The following is a 23,750-nucleotide window of genomic DNA, read 5'->3' on the forward strand; positions in this document are numbered from 1 at the left end:
TGGAAGTGGTAGTGCTGAGGAAGGGGGTCACCATCCTGAGCCTTCACTTTGTGCCCCACAGCTCTGACCAGCTTCGAGGTGGTCATACAGTACGGCCTGGCCACCCCTGAAGGACTGGCTGTGGACTGGATTGCTGGCAACATCTACTGGGTGGAGAGCAACCTGGACCAGATCGAGGTGGCCAAGCTGGACGGCACCATGAGGACCACGCTGCTGGCCGGGGACATCGAGCACCCGCGCGCCATCGCCCTGGACCCTCGCTACGGGTGGGTGCTCAGGGCATCATCCTGGGGGATCCTGGGGGGGGACAAGGTGCTGTCCTTGCTTGCTGACAGTCCCTCCTGGCAGGATCCTGTTCTGGACGGACTGGGATGCCAGCCTGCCCCGCATCGAGGCTGCCTCCATGAGTGGCGAGGGCCGGCGCACCATCCACAAGGAGACGGGCTCTGGGGGGTGGCCCAACGGGCTCACTGTTGATTACCTGGAGAAGAGGATCCTCTGGATTGATGCCAGGTAGGGCCAGGACACTTTTCTCTGTGTCCCCTTCTCTGTCCTTCCCAGTCTGGATCTTCCCCTCTCTCCAGAGTTGTGCTGGGCTGGGAGCGAGAAGCCTTGCACTGTTTGTGTCTCCAGCACTTGCTCTGGGTTTCCTCCTCTGTGGATCCCTGGTGTAAATCAGCAGGTCCCACAGACCCTGCTGGTTGTTTCTATTGGGTTAAAAACCCTGTGGTGCCCCCTCCTCACCCCCTCACCCTCCTCTCCCCCTGGCACAGGTCAGATGCCATCTACTCAGCCCTGTATGATGGCACGGGGCACATCGAGGTGCTGAGGGGACACGAGTACCTGTCCCACCCCTTTGCTGTCACCCTCTATGGTGGGGAGGTGTACTGGACAGACTGGCGCACCAACACCTTGGCCAAGGCCAACAAATGGACTGGGCACAACGTGACTGTGGTGCAGAGAACCAACACTCAGCCCTTTGACCTGCAGGTGTATCACCCCTCCCGACAGCCCCTGGGTGAGCCTGGGGGAGTGCAGGGGGGGGGACGGGGTGGGGGGACCATGGGGGGTGGCACTGGCACTCAGTCTGTGCCCACACCCACTTGGAGCAGCAGGTGTGTGCTGCTCTCATCCCTCTGGCTTCCCCTTTGCCCATCAGGTGATGATGCTTGAAGGGGCAGGGTCTGGGGGTGCTGCAGCTCTTGGGGGTCTCCTGGCTGTCCCCAAGGGCTGGGATGTTGCTGAGTTCTGTCCCTTTTGCAGCTCCTAATCCCTGTGAAGCCAATGGGGGCAAAGGGCCCTGCTCCCACCTCTGCCTCATCAACTACAACCGCACCTTGTCCTGTGCCTGCCCCCACCTCATGAAGCTGGACAAGGACAACACCACCTGCTATGGTAGGTGGAGCTGCCTGGGCTGGGGTGGTTCTAGTGGGGTCTGGATAGCTCCAGAGGCAGAATTCAGCTTCTCAGCTAGCCAGGAGTGAGATGCCAGGAGTTGCTGTAGAGGTTCTAAAAGTAGCTTTATTTCTTCAAGTGGTTCTGCCAGCAAAATCCAGATACACAGCATAGCAAGGGCTTTTTATAGGTTTTAGGGGGATTGGAATTCTAACCAGTAAAATTATAAGTTGAGAACTATCCAATTACTTTAAGATTCTAGGTGAGAAAGCACCAATCATTTAGTAACGTTAAAGACCAGTAGAAATCCTAAATGATAACAGGGAGAACATTTCTCATGAAAAGTTTGGGTATGAGATCCCAAGGGCCCTTTTCAGAGACAGTTGTATCATCCACAGTAGGGGTCTGCCTGTGGAAGTCCCTGGGTGCTTCTAGACCCTCCTGGCATGGTGCCCAGGGATCCTGGGGGTTGAACTTGGATCCCTGGAGAAATTTGCCAACATTGCAGGAAGAATTACAAGTCACAAAAAATAAGTAGAGTATAAATTAAACTGTTAGAAGCTAGAAAAGTGAATTCTTAGAAATGTTTATATTAGGGGTCTCATGGATAACATGAAGAATTTTGGACGTGGTGTTTCTTTTTCTCATTCTTCTTTATGCCTTCCATGTCGAGTGCCACCTTGGCATTCTTTGATTGGTTTGAGATAGAACTGGACAGGGCAATGTACAGATAAATTGGAAAGTAATTATAAACATTAATTAAGTAATTTGTAGTCTAAAAGACAAGACCTGCCTCTGGCAAACAGATTCAACCATTGACAACAAGACTGCTGCCAGCTAGGGAAAAATCTAGATTGTTTCTTAGATAAGAAACAATAAACAATGAAAAAAACCATGAAAAATTGCATTTTCAGCATTTTTTTTAAGTGCTGGGGGCTGGAAAAAAACTGGACTTTAAACCACCAACTGTAGAAGATGTTACAAAAACCAACATATCCTGCTGTGGGGATCTCAGGAACACCCCAACAGTTTCAGGGGGATGAATGAGTGTTGCAGAGTTGAGATCCCAGCTGAGATCCTTTCCTTTGTCTCCCAGAGTTCAAGAAGTTCCTGCTGTACGCCCGTCAGATGGAAATTCGGGGTGTGGACATTGACAACCCCTACTACAACTACATCATCTCCTTCACCGTGCCCGACATCGACAACGTCACCGTGGTGGATTTCGACGCCCTGGAGCAGCGCATCTACTGGTCAGATGTGCGCACCCAAACCATCAAGAGAGCTTTCATCAATGGCACTGGGGTGGAGACTGTGGTCTCTGCAGGTTGGTGTGGTTAAAATTGGGGTTTTTCCAGCTCCATGAGGTCAGCATTTCTTGTTGATCTCAGCTTTGTCCTCACGGTTGATGAGGTGTTGCCTCCGTTCGCTTCGCAGATCTGCCCAATGCTCACGGTCTCTCCGTGGATTGGGTTTCAAGAAATCTCTTCTGGACCAGCTATGATGCCAACAAGAAGCAGATTAATGTGGCCAGGTTGGATGGCTCCTTCAAGAATGCTGTGATTCAAGGGCTGGACAAGCCTCACTGCCTGGTGGTGCACCCACTGAGGGGGTGAGTCTGGGGAGACTGGTGCTGATGGATGGGGTGTGTGTGATGGGGGTCAGAATGGTGAGGTGCACATCCCAGGGGTTCCAAGGCCTGGAATTGTTTCAGGGGTAAAATTCCCCTTTCAGGGACTCCAATACTTGGAATTATTTTTGGGGTAAAGCAACCCCTTCAAAGGCTTCAAGGTCTGGAATTGTTTATGGGGTAAAACAAGTAAAAAACCCTTTCAGCACAGCTCAGTGGTTCCAAGGCATGGGATTGTTGGAATTGTTTTTTGGGGTAAAACAGGTAAAAAACCCTCCTCAGCACATCCCACACAATGCAAGGCCTGGAGTTATTTTTGGAGGTGAGGGATGTGCTGTGTGTCCATGTGTGAAGGGGAGTGGGCTGTAATAAGTGTGCACCCACCAGTGTGTGCCAATCCAGGTGTGCTGGGGGCTTTGGCACCCCCGAAACCCCCTCCTGGGGGTGGGACAAGGGGCTGTGGGGCTGCCCAGCCTGTGCCACGAGCAGGTGAGGGGCTCTGCAAGGCTGGGGGGGTGCAGGGGGCTGCTGGCACCGTGGCCACTCACCCACTGTCCTCTCACCTTGCAGGAAGCTGTACTGGACAGATGGGGACAACATCAGTGTGGCCAACATGGACGGCAGCAACCGCACACTGCTCTTTACCAACCAGAAGGGACCTGTTGGTATGGACCCCCCATGGCCCCAGGATCCCCCACCTTGCTGTCCTGCAGGGCCTCAAGTCTCCACTCTGACTGCTTGGGGGTGGCAGCTGTCCTGTGCTGGTCACCATGAGCTTGTCTGCCTGCTCTCTCCAAGCTATGCCATCCCAGTGATCTCATCCCATTGATCCTATCCCATCCTATCCCATTGATCCCATCCCATCCTATTGATCCTATCCCATCCCATTGATCCCATTGATCCCATCCCATTGATCCCATCCCATCCCACTGATCTCATCCCATTGATCCCATCCCACTGATCCCATCCCATCCCATTGATCCCATCCCATCCCACCCCATCCCATCCCATCTCATCCCACTGATCTTACCCCATTGATCCCATTCCATTCCATTGATCCCATCCCATCCCATCCCATCCCATCCCATCCCATCCCACCCCACCCCACCCCACCCCACCCCACCCCATCCCATCCCATCGATCTTACCCCATCAATCCCATCCCATCCCATCCCATCCCATCCCATCCCATCCCATCCCATCCCATCCCATCCCATCCCATCCCATCCCATCCCATCCCATCCCATCCCATCCCATCCCATCCCATCCCATCCCATCCCATCCCATCCCATCCTATTGATCCCATCCCATCCTAACCCACTGATGCCATCCTATCCCATTGATCCCATCCCACTGATCCCATCCCGTTGATCCCATCCCATCCCATCCCATCCCATCCCATCCCATCCCATCCCGTTGATCCCATCCCATCCCATCCCATCCCATCCCATCCCATCCCATCCCATCCCATCCCATCCCATCCCATCCCATCCCATCCCATCCCATCCCATCCCGTGATCCCATCCCATCCATCCCATCCCATCCATCCCATCCCATCCCATCCCATCCCATCCCATCCCATCCCATCCCATCCCATCCCATCCCATCCCATCCCATTGATCCCATCCCATTGATCTTACCCCACTGATCCCATCCCATCCCATCCCACTGATCCCATCCCACTGATCCCATCCCATCCCCTTGATCCCATCCCATCTCATTGATCCCATCCCATTGATCTTACCCCATTGATCCCATTTCATCCCATCCTATTGATCCCATTCCATCCTAACCCACTGATGCCATCCTATCCCATCTCATTGATCCCATTGATGTCATCCCATCCCATCCCATCCCATCGATCTTACCCCATCGATCCCATCCCATCCCATAGATCCCATCCCATCCCATCCCATTGATCTTACCCCATTGATCCCATCCCATTTCACCTCCCTCTCTGTGATTCTCCCTACGTGCCACCACCTTGGTGACATCCCCATCCTTTCCAGGCCTGGCTATTGACTACCCAGAGAGCAAACTCTACTGGATCAGCTCTGGCAATGGCACCATCAACAGGTGTGACCTGGATGGCAACAACCTGGAGGTGCTGGAATCTGTGAGGAGCCAGCTGAGCAAGGCCACCGCCCTGGCCATCATGGGTGAGGGGGACACCCTTCCCTACCTCCTGACCCTTCCCAAACTCCCCCCACCTCAGCTGGGGTGGCAGGGGATGGGGGATACCACCACATGCACCTGTCCCCTCACAGGGGACAAGCTGTGGTGGGCTGACCAAGCCTCAGAGAGGATGGGCACCTGCAACAAGAAGGACGGGACGGAGGTGACGGTGCTGCGCAACAGCACCACACTGGTGATGCACATGAAGGTCTATGATGAGAGCATCCAGCAAGGTCTGTCTGGGCTCCTGAGGTGGAGCTTCTGGTGGGGTCTGGATAGTTCCAGGGGTCCCCAAGGTGGAATTCAGCTTCTCAGCTAGCCAGGAGTGAGATTTTGAGAGTCACCATAGAGGTTCCAAATGTGGCTTTATTTCTTCGAAGGGTTCTAGCAGCAAAATCCAGATACATAGCACAGCAAAGGGTTTTTATAGGTTGTAGGAGGATTGAGATTCTAACCAGTAAAATAAGTTGAGAACTATCTAATTACTTTGTGATTAGGTGAGAAAAGGCCCATCATCTAGTAAAATTATAGACCTATAGAAATCCTAAATGGTAACAAGGGTTTCAATAGGAGGGAACATTTCTCATGGACAGTTTCATTGTCTCAGGGTATGAGATATGTCTCAGGGACAGTTGTATCATCCACACTGGGCCACAGACCCCGTGGGGCTGGGCAGCAGTTTGGGGTGGCCAGCTGGCTCCATCAGCAGGCACAAGCCTCACCCTTGCCCTCATGCCAAGTCTGTGCTGGCTGGTGCAGGGCACCCACACCTCACCCCAGCCCTGCTGGGTGCACCCTGGACCCCCATAACCTCTCACCCCCTCTTCTCTGCCACAGCTGGGACCAACCCCTGCAGCCAAAACAACGGGGACTGCTCACAGCTGTGCCTGCCCACCTCAGAGACAACCCGCTCCTGCATGTGCACTGCAGGCTACAGCCTCAAGAGTGGGCAGCAGTCCTGTGAAGGTGAGTGCTTGTCCCTGTCCCCTCCCTGACCAGCCTGGTCCCCTCACTGAGCCAGCCTGTGAAGGTGTGTGCTTGTCCCTGTCCCCTCCCTGACCAGCCTGTGAAGGTGTGTGCTTGTCCCTGTCCCCTCTCTGACCACCCATGAAGGTGTGTGCTTGTCCCCGTCCCCTCCCTGACCAGCCATGAAGGTGTGTGTTTGTCCCTGTCCCCTCCCAGAGCCACCCCTCAGTCCAGTGAGTCCCTGTGGCCACTCTGGCCATGCCTGTGGTCACCCCAGCTGGTGCCCCCTCACTCTGGTGACACCCACTGCTCTGTGTCCCACACTGCAGGGGAATGCTGGGGACCGGAGGGACACTGTGGGGCTTGGAGGTGGCAGCAAGACCCTTGCATGGGCTGTCCCTGATGAGTGTGGGGGCACTGAGAGCATCACTGGAGGAGGGGAATGGGGCAGCACAGTGGGACCCCCCCAGGGAGGGGTGTCACCCTCACTGTGGGCTCTCAGGGAGCAGGGCCAGGCACAGTCCTGGCTCTGCAGATCTCCTGTCCCCACTGTCCCCCCAGGCACTGCCAGGGCCTCTCAAAGGCTGTTTGTGTGCAAACTGTTCTGGCTGCTTTTGGTGGGGGGGGGGTTTGGCAGAGCTCTGCACCATCTGGGTCAGGGCAGGGGCTGAATAACAAGTGCTGCCCTGACCCAGATGCATCACAGAGCCTTTGCCAGCGTGGGGTGGGGGTGGTGGGTGGTGGGAAAGGGCTTTGCTTGTGCCCCCTGGAGCAGGGCAGGACCCTGGAACGGGCTGCAGCCCCCAGGGAGGTCTGTGCTGGGTCTGTGGAACCCTGCCAGGCTCATGCTCCTCCCCTGTCACAGTTTTCCACAGTGGAGGGACAGCCTGTGGGTTTTGGGGTGTGTCTGACTGTCCCTGCACTGTCTCAGGTGTTGGCTCCTTCCTGCTGTACTCGGTGCACGAGGGGATCCGGGGCATTCCCCTGGACCCCAATGACAAGTCAGATGCTCTGGTGCCAGTGTCAGGGACCTCCCTGGCTGTGGGGATCGACTTCCATGCAGGTGATGCAGGGCTGGGAACAGGGTGGGGGGTTGGGAACAGGGCAGGGGATGGGGAGCACGAGGGGACCATCACCAGACTCCCCTTTGGTGCTGCTTTTCCCTAGAACTCCCTCTGGGCAGCACCAGGTGAGGGAGGATTTTGGAACCCTGGGGTGCAGGTTTTTACCATTCTGCAATGACCAGAGGTGGTTATTGACTCATCCCCTCCTTGTCCCTCTCAGAGAATGACACGATTTACTGGGTGGACATGGGGCTGAGCACCATCAGTCGAGCCAAGAGGGACCAGACGTGGCGTGAGGACGTGGTGACCAATGGCATTGGCCGTGTGGAGGGCATTGCTGTGGACTGGATTGCAGGTGGGAATCCATGGGGCTCTGGAGCTGGGGGCAGTGGGGGCAGTGGGGTTTGTGTGGGGATTCACCATCCCCTCTTGCAGGAAACATCTACTGGACAGACCAGGGCTTTGATGTCATCGAGGTGGCCAGGCTGAACGGGTCCTTCCGCTACGTGGTCATCTCCCAGGGGCTGGACAAGCCACGGGCCATCACAGTCCATCCAGAGAAGGGGTGAGACAGCACCCCAGAGAGGGGGGCAACACCTGCAGGGTGGGCACAGGGTGAGACCCCTGCACCTCCCAGCAGGGAAGGACTCGCAGGTCTCCTGCCACACCAAAGAGTTCAAACCCTGGATTTAACTCTCCTTTTTCACTGATGGGTTGAACTCCCTGGGAGAAAATCCGAGTGGAGCCTGCTCAGACTGGCTCCAGCTTTGGACAGAGCCCCAGGGAGAGCAGAGCTGTTGGGATCTGGGCAGGGATGGGGATGCAGGGGAGATGATGCAGGCAGGGTCTGGACTGAAGCCCCACTGTGGGGGTGAATAGGGTGGTGTCTGTCCTTTACTCAAAGGGACAGTGCTACTCCTGGTGACAAACCCGTGGTGACATCTCTGCTGTGCCCTCAGGTACCTGTTCTGGACAGAGTGGGGGCAGTACCCGCGCATCGAGCGCTCGCGCCTGGACGGCACCGAGCGCATGGTGCTGGTCAACGTCAGCATCAGCTGGCCCAACGGCATTTCTGTGGACTACGAGGTACAGGTGGCATCTGGGAGGGTGGCACCAGTCCCAAAGGTGGCCATGTCCTATTGGTGGGGATGTGGCTGCTCTCCTTGAGGCTCCAGAGTCTCCAGGGTGGTCTGAAGCACAGGATATCCTGCCAGTGATGCCAACTGGGATGTTCTGTCACCCCCACAGGATGGGAAGCTGTACTGGTGTGATGCCCGGACGGACAAGATCGAACGGATCGACCTGGAGACGGGCGAGAACCGCGAGGTTGTGCTGTCCAGCAACAACATGGACATGTTCTCCGTGTCAGTCTTCGAGGAATACATTTACTGGAGCGATAGGTGCGGTGCCCAAGGGGGCTGGGGGCTGTGGGGAGGGTGGGGAAGGGTCCTGTGCTGGTCACTCAGTGACTCCATCCTCCCTCAGGACTCACGCCAACGGCTCCATCAAAAGAGGCAACAAGGACAACGCCACCGAGTCGGTGTCCCTGCGTACTGGCATTGGTGTGCAGCTCAAGGACATCAAAGTCTTCAACAGGGCTCGACAGAAGGGTAAGTCTGAGCATGGGGGAGAACAGGGACAGAAACAACAGGTCACCCTAACATCAGAGCCGTGGTTCCAGCCTGCTCCTTCCTCTGGGAAGCAGTCAGGTGGGTGCATCCTGCCCAGTCCCTCACCCAATTTCCCCCACCAGGCACCAACATCTGTGCTCAGAACAACGGGGGCTGCCAGCAGCTGTGCCTGTTCCGTGGCGGCGGGCAGAGGACGTGCGCCTGCGCCCACGGGATGCTCTCGGAGGACGGCGTCAGCTGCCGCGACTACGACGGGTACCTGGGGGAGCCTGGGGGGCACAGCACAAACTCAGGCACTCTCTGTGTTCTGGGCTTGGAGTTTGGAGTTTATTGCACAGGGTCTGGGAGCTGCCAGGTGCAGCTCAGAGCAGGGCAGAATGAAGAGTGGGGGGTGGTAAGAGTTCTAAGAGATGAGAGAAGGAAGTAAGAGATTTTCCCATTTACAACACAATAAATCTTCTGTGTTGTATATTCTAATTTTCACTAACCAATCTAGTACAAGATACAAATTCTCTCACGTTTACATGCAGCCTATAGGAATTGCTGCATTACCATGTTTTACTGCTTTCTTATTTCTAAACTTTATCTGGGACCCTTCCTGTCATGCCTGGAGAAGGTCTGTGCTACTCTTTGGTATTTGCAGCAACTGGTGTTATCTAAACAAAGGGAGGAGGCCTTCAGGCATCCACACTGTTGCTCTCAGCCACACAGTTGAAAATTTTCATTTTAATGTCTCTTATGGTTTCTATATTCTCAAAACCCTTTGCCAGGCAACCATATTTATAAGCTTTTCCTGATTCATCCTTCCCAACAGGTACCTGCTCTACTCGGAGCGCACCATCCTCAAGAGCATCCACCTCTCTGATGAGAACAACCTCAATGCTCCCATCAAGCCCTTTGAGGATGCAGAGCACATGAAGAATGTGATTGCCCTGGCCTTCGATTACCGCTACGGCTCCAAGGGCAGCAACCGCATCTTCTACAGCGACATCCACTTTGGCAACATCCAGCAGATCAACGACGACGGCACGGGGCGCAGGACCATCGTGGAGAGTGAGTGCTGGGGGCTGCTCCCCTCCTGTCTGTTCTGGTTTGGAGGACAGTTATCTGCCAATAAAGGCAAAAATTTCTCTTTGGAATGGAGAATGTAAACCCCCTCCCTCCAAATTATTGTAATTTTGAAATTAAGGGGGTCTCGGGTAAAGATTTGGGAATTAGGAATAACAGTTCTTTGCTAGGAAGATTAAAATAGAAATGCAGTATTACAAAGAACAATCCCAATCCTGATAGAGTCAGAATCCAAGCTGACACCCGTCAGTCAGTCAGGGTGGTGGCACAGTCCCATTCAATGGTGGCTGCATCCTCCTGCAGTGGCAGATGTGGTTCAGCTGGAGCAGTGCTCCTGCAGAAGGTGCAGTTTCCTCTGAAGGTGCAGGGATGATGTGGAAAGGTCTGGCTTTCCTCTGGAATCCAGTGGGAAGATGGATAACTTGCTGTCCAAAATCTCAGTTTTTATCTGGGTAGGAAAGGCTTGGCTCCTCCCCTGGCTGGAGCATCTCCCAGTGGGATGATGGAATTTTATCAGTCATGCACTGGGACTCAGTGGCCATGAGCAGGAGATATCTCCTGGAGGGAGGATGGGCTGTGGGAAGATAAAGATGATTGCCCAGCTGGTTTAAAGATGGCCCATTAGCAGATAATGTGTGCCAGGAGATCAGGGTCACTGCCACATCCAGTTCTTAACAATGACCCATTAACAGGAGGTATCTCCCACAGGGATAAGAATCACTGCCACACCCAGTTTGTAACAATGACCCATTAACAGGTGGTAGCTCCTGGATGAAGGGTGGGTCATGGGAAAGATAAAGATGATTGCCCAGCTGGTTTAAAGATGGTCCATTAGCAGATAATGTGTGCCAGGAGATCAGGGTCAGTGCCTCACCCAGCTTCAGCAGATGGGGACAGAATTCACATTTCTGGCCACATCAACCCAGCACACTGTGCCTGCCCTCAGACTTGTGTCTCTCTCCCTCACCTCCTCCTACACTCCCTCTGTTCTTACCCAAGGGGTTGTGATGGGTTTGGAGGTGTTTGGAGGGGTTGTGGTGGGTACAAGCTGAGCTGTGAGTTTTCTGAGGAGTCTCTGAAGTGGGCATAGGCACTGGGAGCTGCCTGAAGAGCTCATTCTGGCAGAGAGAGCGTGTCACAAGGTTTGGGCTCTGGAAACAGGCACTGCAGCAAAGTTGAGATGGGCTCTGTGCTCACACTCACCTCCCAAAGCAGCATCCTAAGCCCTGACCCTCAGGGTGCCCAACCCTGGCCTCAGCTTGCACTTGGTTGGATTTTTTGGCACCTGCAGCAGCTTCAAAGAGCCATGGTTGCTGCTCCAGGAGCTCCCTGAGCCTTGGAAGTGCTGATAATGAGGGAATTCACAGTGGCACTCACAGTGCTTTATCCCAGCTCTCACAGACGTCTCATTAAACCCTTTGCCAGTGTTAATGAGATGGGTGCACAGTTCTAATTCCCAGCTGGGAAGAGCTCCCTGGTCCCCACCAGGCTTTGCCTTGTCACTTTGTGCCCCAGGGCCTCAGCTGTCCCTTGGCAGAGAGAAACCCTCCCCAGCTGTGGAGTCAGAGCAGGGTCAAATTCAAGTCCTTGGTGCATTGTAGGTGTGAATCCCTCAGGGGTCAGTGGGGAGGAGAGTGTCCAAACTGGGTCTGGAGTGGGGTTAATGGGGAGGAGAGTGTCCAAACTGGGGCTGGAGTGGGGTTAATGGGGAGGAGAGTGTTCAAACTGGGGCTGGAGTGGGGTCAGCAGGGAGGAGAGTGTCCAAACTGGGGCTGGAGTGGGGTTAATGGGGAGGAGAGTGTTCAAACTGGTTCTGGAGTGGGGTCAGTGGGAAGCAGAGCTGTTCCTGGGGTTGGGGCATCCCACTGGGGTGCACACTCTGTGTTTGGGGGGCTGTGGGGCTGCATCCCACAGCAGTGGCAGATGTGGTTCAGCTGGAGCAGTGCTCATGGAGAAGGTGCAGTTTCCTCTGAAGGTGCAGGGATGATGTGGAAAGGTCTGACTTTCCTCTGGAATCCAGTGGAGAGATGGATAACTTGAATCCCTTCCTGCAAGTGATGGTAATTCCAACAGAGCTCTATCCATGAGACTTAGCACAGCCCCCAGCCCTGCAGCCAAAGCCTCTGGAGGGATTTTCAGGCTGTAATAAAAAAACTTTAATGTGTCAGCGTCAGGGTCAGCCACGCTGGGTGAGCACAGGGTGTGACTCTGGGCTGGGTGTGACTCTGGGCTGGGTGTGACTCTGCTGTCCCCACAGATGTGGGCTCAGTGGAGGGGCTGGCATACCACCGTGGCTGGGACACTCTGTACTGGACCAGCTACACCACATCCACCATCACCCGGCACACGGTGGACCAGAGCCGGGTCGGGGCCTTCGAGAGGGAGACGGTGATCACCATGTCAGGGGATGACCACCCCCGGGCCTTCGTGCTGGATGAGTGCCAGAAGTGAGTGACCACTGAGGTTCTGGGTCCCTGCACAGAGAGGATTGGGCTGTGGGAGCTCAGGGGGTGGATGGTGGTCAGGATAAACTCAGGTGATCTATTCTGGGCTTGAAGTTTGCAGTTTGTTGCATAGGGTGGGGGTATAAAGGGCCCTGCTAGGAGAAAGAGAATGGGGGGGTAGGAGTTCTAAGAGATAAGAGAGGGAAGTAAGAGAGAGATTTTCCCATTTACAACACAATAAATCTTCTTCTGTGTTGAATATTCTAATTTCCACTAACCAATCCAAGATACAAATTCTCTCACGTTTACATGCAGCCTATAGGAATTGCTACATTACCATATTTTACTGCTTTCTTATCTCTAAACCTTGTCTGGGACCCTTCCTGTCATGCCTGGAGAGGGTCTCTGCTGCTCTTTGGTATTTCCAGCAACTGGTGTTATCTAAACAAAGGGAGAAGATCTTCAAGCATCCACACTGCTGCTCTCCAGCCACTCAGTCAAAAACTGCTTTCATCTCAATCTCACTTATGGTTTCCATATTCTCAAAATATTTTGCTAGGCAATATTTATAAGGTTTTCCTGATTCATCCTTCCCAACATTGGACCCCCAGGGAGGAAAGATCCTTCATCCCCCTCCCCACAAATCTTTCAGCACCCCAGAGCTTCTGTCCCACCCCACATTTCCCAGCTGGCTGCAGCAGCCTCATTCACCCCCTTCCCACTCTGATGTCCCTGGAAGCCCCCCAGGCATGGAGGGATGGGCTGAGCCAGCCTGGATGTGGCTGAGCTGGAGCTCCAAGGGTGTTGTGTGTCCCTCCCCTCCCAGCTTGATGTTCTGGACCAACTGGAATGAGCAGCACCCCAGCATCATGCGAGCCACCCTGTCTGGTGCCAACGTCCTCATCATCATCGACCAGGACATCCGGACACCCAACGGGCTGGCCATTGACCACAAGGCTGAGAAGATTTACTTCTCTGATGCTACCCTGGACAAGATTGAGCGCTGTGAATACGATGGTTCCCATCGCCATGTGAGTCTGAGACCAGTGAGATGGGGAGGAGAGTGTCCAAACTGGGGCTGGAGTGGGGTCAGTGAGGAGGAAAGTGTCCAAACTGGGTCTGGAATGGGGTCAGTGGGAAGCAGAGCTGTTCCTGGGGTTGAGGCATCCCACTGGGGTTCACATTCTGTGTTTGGGGGGCTGTGGGGGCTGCATCCCACAGCGGTGGCAGATGTGGTTCAGCTGGAGCAGTGCTTCTGGAGAAGGTGCAGTTTCCTCTGAATGATGTGGAAAAGTCTGGCTTTCCTCTGGAATCCAGTGGGAAGATGGATAACTTGCTGTCCAAAATGTCAGTTTTTCTCTGGGTAGGAAAGGCTTGGCTCCTCCCCTGGCTGGAGCATCTCCCAGTGGGATGATGGAATTTTATCAGTCATGCACTGGAACTCACTGGCCATGAACAGGAGATCTCTCCTGGAGGGAGGATAGGCTGTGGGAAGATAAAGATCATTGCCCAGCTGATTTAAAGATGGCCCATTAGCAGAGAGTATGTGCCAGGAGATCAGGGTCACTGCCCCACCTGGCCACAACAGATGGTGACAGAATCCACATTTCTGGCCACACCAACCCAACACAGCAGCCATTCCAACGATTCTGTGCCTGGCAGGTGATCCTGAAGTCGGAGCCCGTGCACCCCTTTGGCCTGGCTGTGTATGGTGATTACATCTTCTGGACAGACTGGGTGCGCCGCGCCGTGCAGCGCGCCAACAAATACGTGGGCACCGACATGAAACTGCTGCGTGTGGACATCCCCCAGCAGCCCATGGGCATCATCGCCGTGGCCAACGACACTGACAGCTGTGAGCAGCCTCCTGTGTCACTGCAGTGTCCCTGCCCTCTGCCCATGGCCCTGGCAGCAGCTGGGGAAGGGGAGCCCATCCCATCGTCATTACTGGTCCTTGGGAATCCATCCCACTGTCCATCGCGGTCCTTTGGGAATCCATCCCACTGTCCATCATCATCTTTTGGGAACCCATGCCACTGTCCATCATGGTCTTCCATCATGGAATCCATCCCACTGTCCATCATGGTCTTTTGGGAATTCATCCCACTGTCCATCATGGTCCTTTTGGAGCCCATCCCACCATCCTTTCATGACTCTCTGTCCATTCTGACACTTTGGGAACCCATCTCTCCCATCTCCTTTATGGCCCTTTGAGAATCATCCCATTGTCCTTCCCAGCTTATCCTTGCCCCCTTCATACCCTCATGTCCATCCCCAAACCCAGTGCAGGCTGAAGACAGAAAGGATTTATCCTGTCTCTGCTCCTCCCAGAGCATCTCCTTGTAAAATCTGGGGAGACCAGGTGCCTCAGCCCCCTGCATCCCCCCATGGGAAGACCCTGGGGAGGAATTCCCTACTTTTTGGCCCAGCAGGGAGGATGAGGAGCAGGGGCTGGTGGGTCCATCCCTGGTGTGACTGTTGTCCCTCTGTCCTAGGTGAGCTGTCCCCATGCCGGGTGAACAATGGTGGCTGCCAGGACCTGTGCCTGCTCACCCCCAAGGGCCACGTCAACTGCTCGTGCAGAGGAGACCGTGTCCTGCAGGAGGATTTAACCTGCAAAGGTGAGAGGGGTGTAGGAGCTGGTGGTGGATGGTGGTCAGGACAAACTCAGGTGTTTTCTATATTCTGGGCTTGAAGTTTGCAGTTTATTGCATAGGGTGTGGGTAAGAAGGGCTCAGCTGGGAGATGCCAGACACAGCTCAAAGCAGGCCCAGAGGAGGGGGATAACAAAGGGTGAGGGGTGCAGGGACAAGAGCAAGGGAGCAAGAGGGTGTCAGAGCAAGAGTGTGGTTTCCTTTTACAAAGTCTTAAATCTCCTTCTAAGTGGAATATTCTACTCTTTCACTAACCAATCTAATACAAGATACAAATTCTCTCACATTTACATACAACCTATAAGAATTGCTGCATTACCATGTTTTACAACTTTCTTATCTCTAAACCTTATCTTGGACCCTTCCTGTCATGCCAGGAGAGGGTCTGTGCTGCTCTTTGGTATTTGCAGCAACTGGAGTTATCTTAACAAAGGGAGAAGATCTTCAAACATCCACATTGCTGCTCTCCAGCCACTCAGTCCAACACTGCTTTCATTTCACTCTCACCTACAGTTTCCATATCCTTAGCATCTTTTGCTAGGCAATCATATCTCCAGGGCATTCCTATTTCTTCCTCCCCTACAGAGGGGGGTGGCAGGGGCTGAGGAGAGGAAGTGGTGAGTCTGATCTCAACCTGGCAGAGCTGACATTTTCCCTGTGCTCTGCCCAGCTCTGAATTCCACCTGCAACGTGGACGAGTTTGAGTGCGGGAACGGCGACTGCATCGACTTCAGCCGCACCTGCGACGGTGTCGTGCACTGCAAGGACAAGTCGGACGAGAAGCAGTCCTACTGCAGTAAGGTTCCTCCTCTTGCTGCCTTGCTCACCCCCACACACAGCCCAGCACCCCCAGACACCCTGCCTGAGCTGCCCAGAGCATCACAGTTTGGGTTGGAAGGGACCAAATTCAGGGTTCCATTCACCTTCGATGCGATCAAGGCAGGTGCATCCACACAGCCTTGCAAGGTCTGTCCCTCGTTAATTAGTCTTAGAATCCCTTCAAATTTGCCATTTAACCATTGGCATTTGCCATTTAAACTTACAAGAGGATGGAGGCAAAACTTAAGAGGATGGAAGATGATGAAGGTGGGATTCATGTTGCTCCAGTACAATAAATTTTTTTTCCTATATTTAAGATCATGGAATCATGGAGTGGTTTGGGTTGGTAGGGACCTTACAGCTCATCTCATTTCACCCCCTGCTGTGGGCAGGGACACCCTTTGCTAGCCCAGGTTGCTCCAAGCCACATCCAACCTGGCCTTGGACACTGCCAGGGTTGCTCAGCAAAGGGAACCAGGACTCTGTGGTGTCCTCAGGTGCTCACACTCCCTCCTGCCCTCCCAGAGCTGCACCCAGCCAGGCTTTAAGATCCTTTCTCAGCATTGGGGGCAGGCTGGAGAGCAGAACACCTGCAGCTGAACCAAACCCCCAAACACCAACCCTCACCCCTCTGCACGAGGGAGCACCTTCCCCGATCCTGCTCTGTGATTTCTTCCCCTGCTGAAAGTGTGTCTGACACCCTCGGGGGTGTTTCCCTCCTTCTTCTCACCCTCTCCTCTTCCTCTTCCTCCTCTCCCTGCCCTGGCAGGCAGCCGTAAGTGCAAGAAGGGTTACCTGCACTGCATGAACGGGCGCTGCGTCGCCAGCCGCTACTGGTGCGACGGCGTGGACAACTGCGGGGACAACTCGGACGAGGTGCCCTGCAACAGTGAGTGTCTGCCTGGCACCCTGCCAGCCCTGCCAGGGACAGGGACAGCAGCTTCAGGAGGGAGTTTCCATCAGCTTGACAGGAGCAGAGCAGGGCTTAACGGAGAGTCAAGGTCAAGTTTGTGCTGGTTCGTAAAGCTCAGGGAGTGACAGCTGAGAGGAAGAACTGCTGGGTATGGGAGTGCAGCACCCAGAGCTTCTCAGCAAGAGTGGTTTGACAGCCAGGAGGGGCATGGGGTGTAGTGTCAGTGCTCCTCATGGCTCACAAGAGTTGCCAAAGGCAGCACTCCCTTAGGGCTGCAGGATGGGTCTGCTGGATTTCAGACTGATAGGGGTGGGGGCATGAGGTGTAGTGTCAGTGCTCCTCATGGCTCACAAGAGTTGCCAAATGCAGCACACCCTTAGGGCTGTAGGATGGGTCTGCTGGATTTCAGACTGATAGGGGTGGTTGGGAGCTTCTCAGAGCCCCCAACCCAGAGCCCCAGACCCTCCCAGGTCTGGTTGTGCCGGGGAGAGTGACTCAGGCTGCCAGGCAGAGGGTGAGGGTCTCATCCAGGAGGGGATTGTGTCTGGGAGCACTCTGAGAAACCCAGAGCTATGTGGGCAGTGGGGGGGTGTGGGTGCCCTTCCAGTGGGTACCACAGGGTGGGTGTGGGCCCTGCCTCATCAGCTGAGGGGCTTTTTCCACCTGGCAGAAACCAGCTGTGCTGCCACCGAGTTCCGCTGCCGGGACGGGACCTGCATCGGGAATTCCAGCCGCTGCAACCAGATCATCAACTGCGAGGATGCATCAGATGAAATGAACTGCAGTGAGTGCCCAGCTGCTGCCCCAGCCCCTCCCCAGCTCTGGAGATGCTTCTGCCCTCAATGCTGGCAGCAGGGACCTGGGGTTTTGGGATTTGGGCTGGAGTAGGAGAGAGGAGAGAGTAGGAGGAGAGAGAGAGGGAGGAGAGAGAGAGGGAGGAGGGTCCTGCTCCTGTCCTGCAGCAGGGATGAGGCTGCAGCCTCCCTGTACCATGCTCAGCACTCCAGCATCCAATGGATCCCTGCACCTCTGGGCACACCTGGGGGGGTGTGGTGGTTTCACATGGGGGAAATCAGACCTGCTGTGTCACCGGGGCTCCTGCTGTGATTCCTCTCAGCTGCCACCGACTGCAGCAGCTATTTCCAGCTGGGGGTGAAGGGCACCACGTTCCAGAAGTGTGAGCACACGTCGCTGTGCTACGCTCCCAGCTGGGTGTGCGACGGCGCCAACGACTGCGGCGACTTCTCCGACGAGCGCAACTGCCCCGGTGAGAGCAGAGGGCACAGGGGGGGTCTGGGGGCAGCAGTGCCTCTTTGGGGGTCTCATTGAGCTGTGGGTGCTTTGTTTGCCCACTGGGACTGTTGTGCTGTGTATGGCTCCAGCACAGATGGTGCTGCAGGGGTCTGAGGGGGGTTTTGGGGAGGAATCCTTCAGTTCTGGGCTGGGAGGAGGCAGGATGTGTCTGTGCCATCGTCCTCACTGATGTTTCTGTTACAAAGTAGGTGGGAGGAAGCCCAAATGTCCTTCCAACTACTTTGCCTGCCCAAGTGGGAGGTGCATCCCCATGACCTGGACCTGTGACAAGGAGGATGACTGCGAGAACGGCGAAGATGAGACGCAGTGCAGTGAGCGGCAGGGTGGGGACACTCAGGATTTGGGCTGGGCTACAGGGTGGGGCTGGAGGGTGGGCAGGACCCTCTTGTCCCCCTGACGTCTATTTGCCAAGGACAGACCCCAGATTCTTCCCCCTTTGTGGTTTCCCTTCCCTTCCCTTCCCTTCCCTTCCCTTCCCTTCCCTTCCTTCCCTTCCCTTCCCTTCCCTTCCTTCCCTTCCTTCCCTTCCCTTCCCTTCCCTTCCCTTCCTTCCCTTCCTTCCCTTCCCTTCCCTTCCCTTCCTTCCCTCTTCCCTTCCCTTCCCTTCCCTTCCCTCACTCTTGGGCTTTTAGCTGTGACCAGTATAAATGTCCTCATGTGTTGGTTTGTTCAGCACATGCACAGCTGTCTCTCACCCTTTTGAAAGGGAGCAGTTATGGCTCCCTTCAGCTCCATTTTTAGTTCTAACCTCCTGAAAAAAGCCCCAGACAGTGCTCAGGAGCTGGGGATCTTCCCCAGGTCCAGGAGTAGAGTGTTCCACCCCACCCCAGGACCATGAGCAGTACCCCCAACACCCCCCTGAGCTCCTGAAGCCCAGCTGGATTAGCCTGGCCATGCTCTGCTGGTATCTCCTCCCCTTATCACCTCCCTCTGATCCTCATCTCCTCCTCTTCTCCTCTCCCAGACAAGTTCTGCTACCCTGTGCAGTTTGAGTGCAACAACCACCGCTGCATCTCCAAGCTCTGGGTGTGTGACGGGGCTGACGACTGCGGGGACGGCTCTGACGAGGGCAGTCACTGCCGTGAGTCTGCTCCAGCCCTTCTGCCCATCCCAGTCCCTCCTGCTCCACCACCCCATTCCTGCATCCCTGTTCCTGCCTCTGCCCATCCCTTCTCCCACCTGTGGTCTTGCTGCTCTTCTGGGCTCTCCTGGGTTCTGTTCCTTCTCCCACTCATGGTCTCACTTCTCCCCTGGGCTCTCCTGAGCTCTGTTCCTTCTGCCGTCTGTGATCTTGCTGCTCTCCTGGGCTCTGCTGGGTTCTGTTCTTCTCCCACTTATGGTCTCTCTGCTTTCCTGGCCTCTCCTGGGTCTGTTGCTTCTCCCACCTGTGGTCTCACTGTTCTCCTGGGCTCTCCTGTGCTGTCCTGGACTTTCCTGGGCTCTGTTCCTTCTCCCACCTGTGATCTCACTGCTCCCCTGGGCTCTCCTGGGTTTTGTTCCTTCTCCCACCCATAGTCTCACTCCTCCCCTGGGCTCTCCTGTGTTCTGTTCCTTCTCCCACCCTTGTTCTCACCACTCTCCTGGGCTCTCCTGGGCTCCTAGGTTCTGTTCCTTCTCCCACCTTTGTTCTCACTGCTCCCCTGGGCTCTCCTGGGCTCTGCTAGGTTCTGTCCTTCTCCCACCTTTGGTCTCAGCGCTCTCCTGGCCTCTCCTGGGTTCTGTTCCTTCTCCCACCTTTACTCTCCCCACTCTCCTGGCCTCTATACCTCCAGCAGTGATGTGCCCAGACTCCATGCTGCTCCTCCCTTCCCCAGGGCTGACCACCTGCAGTTCAGGCTCCTTCCAGTGCCCGGGCAGCTACGTGTGCGTGCCGGAGCGCTGGCTGTGCGACGGGGACAAGGACTGCGCCGACGGCGCCGACGAGAGCCGGGCTGCTGGCTGCTGTGAGTGCCCAGGGCAGGGGGCTGGGGGGGTGGGCAGGGGGTGCCAGGGGCTGACAGAGGTGTCACACACACACCTTGCAGTGTACAACAACACCTGTGACGAGCGGGAGTTCATGTGTGGGAACCGGCAGTGCATCCCCAAGCACTTCGTCTGTGATCACGACGATGACTGCGGTGATGGCTCTGATGAGTCCCCGGAGTGTGGTGGGTGTCTGTGGGACCCACAGGGAGCTGGCAGCCATGCTGGGTCCTCCTGGGGTTTGGGACAGCAACCTGGGAGGGTCTTCATCACCCTGGAGGGGTTTGGTGTGGGTGTGGTGAGAGGGAGCATGGAGAGGTAGCAGGAGGGGATTGTTGGTGGAGGGCAGCGCCTCAGTCCTGACACAGGGATCTAAACCAGGGAGAGATCCAACCCACAGAGAGATCCAACCCACAGAGAGATCCAAACCCACAGAGAGATCCAACCCACAGAGAGATCCAAACCCACAGAGAGATCCAATCCACAGAGAGATCCAAACCCACAGAGAGATACAACCCACAGAGAGATACAACCCACAGAGACATCCAAACCCACAGAGACATCCAAACCCACAGGTAGATTCAAACCTACAGAGAGATCCAGACCCAGGGAGAGATCCAGACCCACAGACAGATCCAAACCCAAGGAGAGATCCAAACCCACAGACAGATCCAGATCCAAGGAGAGAGACAGATCCAAACCCACAGACAGATCCAGACCCCAGACAGATTCAAACCCAAAGACAGATCCAGAGCCACAGACACATCCAAAGCCACAGACAGATCCGTGTGTGTGCAGAGCTGCCCTGTCCCAGGCCAGCTGCTCTGTGGTGTCCCTGTCACTCCCAGCAGCTCGGGGAGGTTTGGCTCCATGGTGCCTCTCTCTCTCTGAGTGGCTCCATGGTGCCTCTGGAAGCCTCAGGAGGGTGGGATGGCAGCTGAGCCCCTCACCCTCCCCCAGAATATCCCACCTGTGGCCCCCACGAGTTCCGCTGTCAGAACGGGCGCTGCCTCAGCAACCGGCAGTGGGAGTGCGATGGGGAGTTCGACTGCCACGACCACTCGGACGAGGCGCCCAAGAACCCGCGCTGCAGCAGCCCAGGTACTGCTGGGGTCACACTGTGGGGGGATAGCAGAGCCCCAGCCACCCCCCACTGACCACTGCCACCTCCTCTCTGCAGAAAACAAGTGCAACGACTCCTTCTTCCTCTGCAAGAATGGGAACTGCATCTCGGAGACGCTGCTCTGTGACAACAACAACGACTGCGCCGACGGCTCCGACGAGCTCAACTGCTTCATCAATGAGTGTCTCAACAAGAAGCTGAGTGGATGCTCCCAGGAGTGTGAGGACCTCAAGATTGGCTACAAGGTAGGGGGCTACAGGGTGGGGGGCTTGCTGCAAATTACAGAATGCCCTGAGTTGGAAGGGACTTTCAGTGATTGTTGAGTCCAGCAACCAAACACAGGAGATCTCAGCAATCCCTCCCTGTGCCTGAGAGTGTTGTCCAAATGCTCCTTGGGGCTGTGCCAACCAGCAGTGCCTGACCACCCTCTGGGGGAAGAACCTTTTCCTGATATCCAGCCTAAACCTCCCCTGGCACAGCTCCTGCTGTTCCCTCTCCTTCCTCCTCCACAGATCTGAGGGTTGTGTCTGTCCTGTGCCAGCTGGGCCGGGGATGTGACACGGGCACTTCAGGCACTGTTTGTGCATCTCAGCTGTCCTTGCTGAGCCCACGTGTCCCAGGGTGACACTTGTCACCTCCCAGCACCTGCCACCTCCCTCGGAGGCTCTGACAGCTCTGGGTTGCTCCTGCAGTGCAGATGCCGTCCCGGGTTCCGGCTGAAGGACGACGGCAAGACGTGCATCGACATCGACGAGTGCTCCACCACCTACCCCTGCAGCCAGAAATGCATCAACACCCTGGGCAGCTACAAATGCCTCTGCACTGAGGGCTACAAGCTCAGACCTGACAACCCCACCAGCTGCAAGGCTGTTACAGGTGAGAGCCAGGTGTGGGCACAGAGCCCAGGGTGTTCCTGGTGACTGTGGGATGCTCCTGGCGCTGCAGCTGGAGGGTGGAGTGGCTTCCCTCAACTCATGAGGGAGTGGGGCTGGGAGAGTGGCAGGTCTGCAGGGTTCTGCCCACATCCCAGCACTGCTCCCCTGCCACTTTTCCCTCTTTTCCTGTGCAGATGAAGAGCCTTTCCTCATCTTTGCCAACCGCTACTATCTGAGGAAGCTCAACCTGGATGGCTCCAACTACACTCTGCTCAAGCAGGTGGGGGGTGAGCTGGGAGCAAGAGGGACACCAGCCCCATGTGGCTGGGATTTGGGGATGGAGCAGGCCCTGAAGGATGTGGGAGCTGCCAGCTGGGGATTTGGGGCTCTTGGCTTCCCAGGGGAATGGTAGATCCATCTAAAAAGTTTTTCACAGAAAGTGAAAATTGGAATTGTCTGCCTGGGAGGTGGTGGAATCACCATCCCTCAATGTGTTTAAAAAAAGATTGGATATGGTGCCATGGTCTAGTTGAGGAATTAGGGCATGAGTTGGACTCAATGATCTTGAAGGTCTCTTCTAACCTAATCATTCTCTGAATTCTGTGAATTCTATAAATACCAGGAGGTGACTGTGAGCAAGGAGCAGGCAGGGAGGCTGTGGGCTTTATAAAACCCTCCAGAGCCCACGCCAGCCACTGAGGCTGCTGCAACCCTTCTCCCTCCCTCCTCTCCAGGGGCTGAACAATGCTGTGGCTCTGGATTTCGACTACAGGGAGCAGATGATCTACTGGACAGATGTCACCACGCAGGGCAGCATGATCCGCCGCATGCACATCAACGGCAGCAACGTCCAGGTGAGGATGGGGGGCAGCCCCTGGGCCTCACCCACCTCCTGCCCCTCTGTGGGGTCAGCACTGGGCTTTGGGAGTCAGCCCCAAATTGGGCCTGATCCCAAATTGTGGGATGTTTTGCAGGGGTGGGCTCCACACTGCTTTGAAATGTGGGACAAGGAAGGTTGGGGGAAGAGTTGTGGAGTCTTGGAATGATTTGGGTTAGAAGGGATCTTAAAGTTCATCCAGTTTCACTCCCCTGCCATGGGCAGGGACACCTTCCAGTATCCCAGTTTGCTCCAAGCACTGTCCAACCTGGACACTTCTAGGGATCCAGGGGCAGCCACAGCTTCTCTGGGCATCCTGTGCCTGGGCCTCCCCACCCTCACAGGAAGGAATTTTTTCCCAGTATCCCATCTAAACCTAAGAGGGGAGTGAGGAAGGAGGTCTGAGCTGGGGAGGGGGATGCTGAGAAATCAGGGTTTAGTTCTCTCTGCTCAGCCCTGTCACCTCTGATTCCTCCTGGCAGGTCCTTCACCGCACAGGGCTCAGCAACCCTGATGGGCTGGCTGTGGACTGGGTGGGAGGAAACCTGTACTGGTGTGACAAGGGTCGGGACACCATCGAGGTGTCGAAGCTGAACGGCGCCTACCGCACCGTGCTGGTCAACTCGGGGCTGCGCGAGCCCCGCGCGCTCGTGGTGGACGTGCAGAACGGGTGAGGAGAGCCTGGACCTGCTGCTCCCTGCTGGGGAGGGGGCTGTGCTCATCTTGTTGTAGTCCCAGAGGTTGGGAGATGGGGGCCTCTTGGCCTCTGGGACATTGGGATGTTTTTCTTATGCTGTGCCCTTGGTGGTTTGGGGTGGAAGTCCCTTAAAGACCATTTTTTTCC

At 55.5% G+C, this 23,750-nt stretch overlaps 1 protein-coding gene across 1 annotated transcript in view; it reads left to right on the top strand.

Moving 5' to 3' along the window:
• The window catches only part of LRP1 (LDL receptor related protein 1), a 101,631-nt gene that overhangs the window by 57,356 nt on the left and 20,525 nt on the right, over positions 1-23,750 (top strand). Inside the window, 36 exon segments of the mRNA XM_079329222.1 lie at positions 62-266; positions 349-513; positions 774-1,018; positions 1,264-1,395; positions 2,492-2,719; positions 2,830-3,004; positions 3,593-3,687; positions 5,031-5,180; positions 5,289-5,429; positions 6,034-6,162; positions 7,094-7,225; positions 7,447-7,581; positions 7,662-7,791; positions 8,186-8,312; positions 8,475-8,626; positions 8,712-8,836; positions 8,980-9,112; positions 9,672-9,910; positions 12,183-12,372; positions 13,196-13,400; positions 14,032-14,224; positions 14,865-14,990; positions 15,694-15,819; positions 16,612-16,731; positions 17,426-17,539; positions 17,873-18,022; positions 18,258-18,392; positions 19,034-19,150; positions 19,884-20,012; positions 20,094-20,216; positions 20,992-21,132; positions 21,212-21,399; positions 21,847-22,030; positions 22,224-22,309; positions 22,764-22,883; positions 23,389-23,576. Of these exon segments, the coding sequence (XP_079185348.1) occupies positions 62-266; positions 349-513; positions 774-1,018; positions 1,264-1,395; positions 2,492-2,719; positions 2,830-3,004; positions 3,593-3,687; positions 5,031-5,180; positions 5,289-5,429; positions 6,034-6,162; positions 7,094-7,225; positions 7,447-7,581; positions 7,662-7,791; positions 8,186-8,312; positions 8,475-8,626; positions 8,712-8,836; positions 8,980-9,112; positions 9,672-9,910; positions 12,183-12,372; positions 13,196-13,400; positions 14,032-14,224; positions 14,865-14,990; positions 15,694-15,819; positions 16,612-16,731; positions 17,426-17,539; positions 17,873-18,022; positions 18,258-18,392; positions 19,034-19,150; positions 19,884-20,012; positions 20,094-20,216; positions 20,992-21,132; positions 21,212-21,399; positions 21,847-22,030; positions 22,224-22,309; positions 22,764-22,883; positions 23,389-23,576 (5,473 nt within the window).

The sequence above is a fragment of the Erithacus rubecula genome (genome assembly GCF_903797595.1).
Source record: "Erithacus rubecula genome assembly, chromosome: 31".
Taxonomy (NCBI): domain Eukaryota; kingdom Metazoa; phylum Chordata; class Aves; order Passeriformes; family Muscicapidae; genus Erithacus; species Erithacus rubecula.